Raw genomic sequence first — 4,014 nt, 5'->3', positions numbered from 1 at the left:
TTGTCCAAAACCTAAGAAAATACGCAGAGCCAAAAGAACATTTAAAAATCAAAAAAACATGAATAAAAATAAAAAACAAAATCTGAAAGAAGCGTTCAAAACGCGACACGTCCACCCCGAGAGATCCTTGGAGATGCTTTTGAAGGATCCCTCTTTGATTAGTTGCTCTGCATCAAATAGGTTGTGTCCGATATATATGCTGGACTAATTCCTCATCAACGTTGGCCCAAACACACTTCCCCTAAAAAAATTAAAAAAGAAAAATCCCCTAATAAAATAAAATAAAATCAGCCCATGTTTCCAGCAACCCACAATTGCATATTTTGCATACAGTCCGAATCGGACCACCTCATGGTAAAGCCCATAACACACAACCGACCTTACGCGGGCTATAGCGGTGTAGCCGACCGCTTGATCTAAAAAAAAGACAGTCTCTCGTTTTGCTCAAAAAAGAAAAAGGAAAAGAAAAACAGTCGCTGGTGGAATAGTCCCCCCGACGCGCTCCCTCCCTCCGTCTCTACCCCGACGTGTGCTCGGCGGCGGCGGCGGCGGCGGCGAACTCCGGCGGACAAGGCTTCACGGGCGGCAAGGTAGATACGGCCACCCCTTTTCAGTTCCCACCCCCGCTTGCTCCGTCCCATCGTGTTGATTGGCCGAAACCCTCGGTGAAACCCTAGGTTCTGATTCGAGATTCGCCCGTGTCAAAATCTCAGGTCGAGAGGCGGCGGAGCCATGGAGGAGGACGCCGAGGGCATGGACCGCCTCGACATGGACGGCGACTTCGTGGGCGGCCGCTTCGACCGCGACGGGGAGTTCTACTACAAGAGCCGCCGCCAGCGGGCGCCCCAGACCCGCGACGACGCTGTCTACGGCGTCTTCGCCGAGGGGGACTCCGACTACGACTCCGAGGAGGACGAGGCGTCGCGCCGGCGCCGGCGCCGCAAGCGCCGCAACGACGACTCCGAGCCCGACCTCACCAGGCCCGTGCAGTTCGTCTCCAAGGGCATCAGTGCCCCAAAGCCAGAGGAGGAGGAGGAGCAGCAGAGGTCTGGGCTTGGCCAGGCCGCATCCTCCTCGGCCGCCGCCGCCTCCCAGGAGGATGCAGAGGACGACCAGGAGCCGTACATGGGCCTGCCTACGGGGTTTGGGCAGCGGATCGCCGAGGGTGCGCGCGCGAGGCGGGAGGAGAAGGAGCGGCAGCAGGAGTCTGCCAAGCGCCGGCGCGGTGCATCCGGGGCAGGGTTTGAATCTGGAAAACCGGCACCGCCACCTGGGAGCCTGGAGTCCAACACCAAGGTGGCTAAGATGATGGCTATGATGGGGTACAAGAGAGGAGAAGGCCTCGGCAAGAATGCTCAGGGAATCACTGCACCAGTGGAGACCACCTTGCGCCCCAAGAACGCTGGACTCGGCAGCGTCGAGGGGTTTAAGGAGCCCAAAGCTTTCACTCCCAAGGAAAACTTGCCACCCCCACCTCCTCCACCGCCTGCCAAGAAGGAAAAGCAACGGTGGTCCAAGAAGGCCAGCGCGAAGAAGGATCAGGTATTGACTAAGAATGAGCTGTTGGCAAGGCGTGCCGAGCAGGAACAGGATGAGCAGCCCACACTTGTCCAAAAGGTGATTGACATGCGAGGGCCTCAGGCTCGTGTGTTGACAGACTTGAAGGGGTTGAGTACTGAACATGAGATGGAGGCAAATGATGTGCCAATGCCGGAGTTGCAATACAATGTGCGGCTGCTTGTTGATGAGACTGAGGCTGATATTGTCAGGTTGGATGGGCAGCTGCGACGGGAGCAGGAGAAGGTGGCTAGTTTGGTGCGTGAGAAGGAGAAAGTAGCAAAGCAGGAGGCTTTGCAGAAACACCAGCTGCAAGTTATGGAGACAATTGCAAATGTGCTGGAGAAGGTCCGGGTTGATGACACTGCTGGTTTGCTCACTCTGGGGGGGTTGCTTAAGACCTTCCAGGAATTGAAGTTGCGATATGAGGAGGAGTTCAAAATTTGCAGTGTTGCCTGGGTTGCTTGCCGATTTGCGCATCCACTACTTATCCGGGTATTTCAGGGGTGGCAGCCGCTGCAGAATCCATTGTTTGGCTTGGAGGTCATGTCATCGTGGAAGGATTTGCTGCAGGGTGACCAGCCATATGATTTCTCAGATGCTACTGAATCAATGGCTCCATATGCACAGCTGGTCAGTGAGGTCATCCTACCAGCTGTGCGGATATCAGGAACTAATTCATGGAAGGCTAGGGATCCAGAACCAATGCTCCGTTTTCTTGAGTCATGGGAACGGTTGCTGCCCCCTATCGTGCTCCATTCAATATTGGAGCATGTAATAATGCCAAAGCTCACAGCTGCAGTTGAATCTTGGGACCCGCGGAGCGAGAATGTACCAATCCATGTATGGGTACACCCATGGCTGCCAACTCTAGGGCAAAGGATAGATACACTGTGCCACTCTATCCGGTACAAGCTGAGTAGTGTCCTCCAATTATGGCAAGCTCACGATTCATCAGCTTATGCTGTGCTATCTCCATGGAAGGGTGTATTTGATCCAGCAAGTTGGGAAGACTTGATAGTGCGTTATATCATTCCTAAACTGAAAATGGCACTCCAGGAGTTCCAGATTAACCCAGCAAGCCAAAAGTTTGACCAGTTTAACTGGGTTATGATCTGGGCTTCTGCTGTCCCGGTACACCATATGGTCCATATGTTGGAAGTTGATTTCTTTAGCAAGTGGCAGCTGGTTTTGTACCATTGGCTGAGCTCACCAAATCCTGATTTCAATGAGATAATGAATTGGTATAAGGGCTGGAGGGGCCTTTTCCCACCAGAGTTACTTGCCAATGAACGCATACGGATGCTTCTAACGGCTGGTCTTGAGATGATGAACCAAGCTGCTGAAGGACATGAGTTGGCACAGCCAGGGGCTAGGGAGAATGTTGGCTTCTTGAGAGCAACAGAGAAGCGGCAATTTGATGCAGCACAGCAAGCATCGCAATACCCATCTTACCATGCTGTGCCAGGAGCAGCCATGTCAGAGATGAGCTTCAAGGAGTCTATTCAGGCATATGCGGGTGACCAAGGTTTGTTGTTTATGCCTAGAGTTAACAAATTCTACAAAGGTATGCAAGTGTATGAATTTGGCACCGTGAGTATTTGCATTGATTCCGTCAAGCGACTACTCTATGCCCAACTCCAAGAGGGAGCTGAACGGTGGAGTTCTGTGTCTCTTACACAATTGCTGGAAATGAACAGGATGGCAAGACCACATTAGGAGATCATATATAACTTGGAAGTTTCATGTGATCATTTTTGTGAGCAATGTTGTAGAATTACTTATAAAGAACAAAGTTTCTGATGATGTATCTGAATGTGATTTTCCACATTTCAACATGGAACTCGGTTTTTATTGTCCTACAATGAATAATTGATGCAGAACTGTTTCTACCTGTACATTGAGATACTGTTAATTTTTTGAGATTGTTATATTGGTAAGTTCATTTCTTGTTTTATTTCCTGTGATAATCAAATGCCCTCCCACTAGGATCATTAATGTGCATCTAGCTTTTGGCATTATGTTTTAAGATTTAGGAAACTACCACATGTAATACTTTTGGATGGATGATTTTTTTGCTCGATGCCATGTTCAGCTGTTAATATGACATTTTGGGTTGTTGCTGTGCATATCTTTTGCTGTGTTGGTTGCATATAATTTTAAAATTTGTTGGTTGTAGCATGTTATCCAGTATGACTCTCCTTTATTACATACGAACAGGAAGTAGTTTTTCTTAAGTCAAGCATACACATACTGTCCATCTCATATTTAACTTCTTTTAAGGTTCGGAAAGTAGATGGCCCATCTATTTGTATACAAGGTGGTTTACACTGGAATTTAGGAAGTTTCGTCAAGGCTTGTATTATACTGCTTTTCAGTATTTTGAAGGTCCTTTGTCAACCCTTGCTTTCAGTGTTCGAGCTTCGTCCTGCGGTCTTTATTTATTGGAACTACAGT

The 4,014-nt window shown here is 49.4% G+C and overlaps 1 protein-coding gene across 1 annotated transcript; it reads left to right on the top strand.

Annotated features, from left to right (window-relative positions):
- Nucleotides 1-428: 428 nt before the first annotated feature.
- On the top strand, nt 429-3,455 carry LOC123425233 (septin and tuftelin-interacting protein 1 homolog 1-like). The gene is made up of 2 exons (XM_045108911.1): nt 429-590; nt 714-3,455. The coding sequence occupies exon 2, from the start codon at nt 733-735 to the stop codon at nt 3,274-3,276; it is 2,544 nt and encodes an 847-aa protein (XP_044964846.1). The 5' UTR covers nt 429-590; nt 714-732; the 3' UTR covers nt 3,277-3,455.
- The last annotated feature ends 559 nt before the right edge of the window (nt 3,456-4,014 follow it).

The sequence above is a fragment of the Hordeum vulgare genome, chromosome 2H (genome assembly GCF_904849725.1).
Source record: "Hordeum vulgare subsp. vulgare chromosome 2H, MorexV3_pseudomolecules_assembly, whole genome shotgun sequence".
NCBI lineage: Eukaryota > Viridiplantae > Streptophyta > Magnoliopsida > Poales > Poaceae > Hordeum > Hordeum vulgare.
The sequence above is the reverse complement of the archived record's forward strand: the minus strand, read 5'-3'. Positions and strand labels throughout refer to the sequence as shown.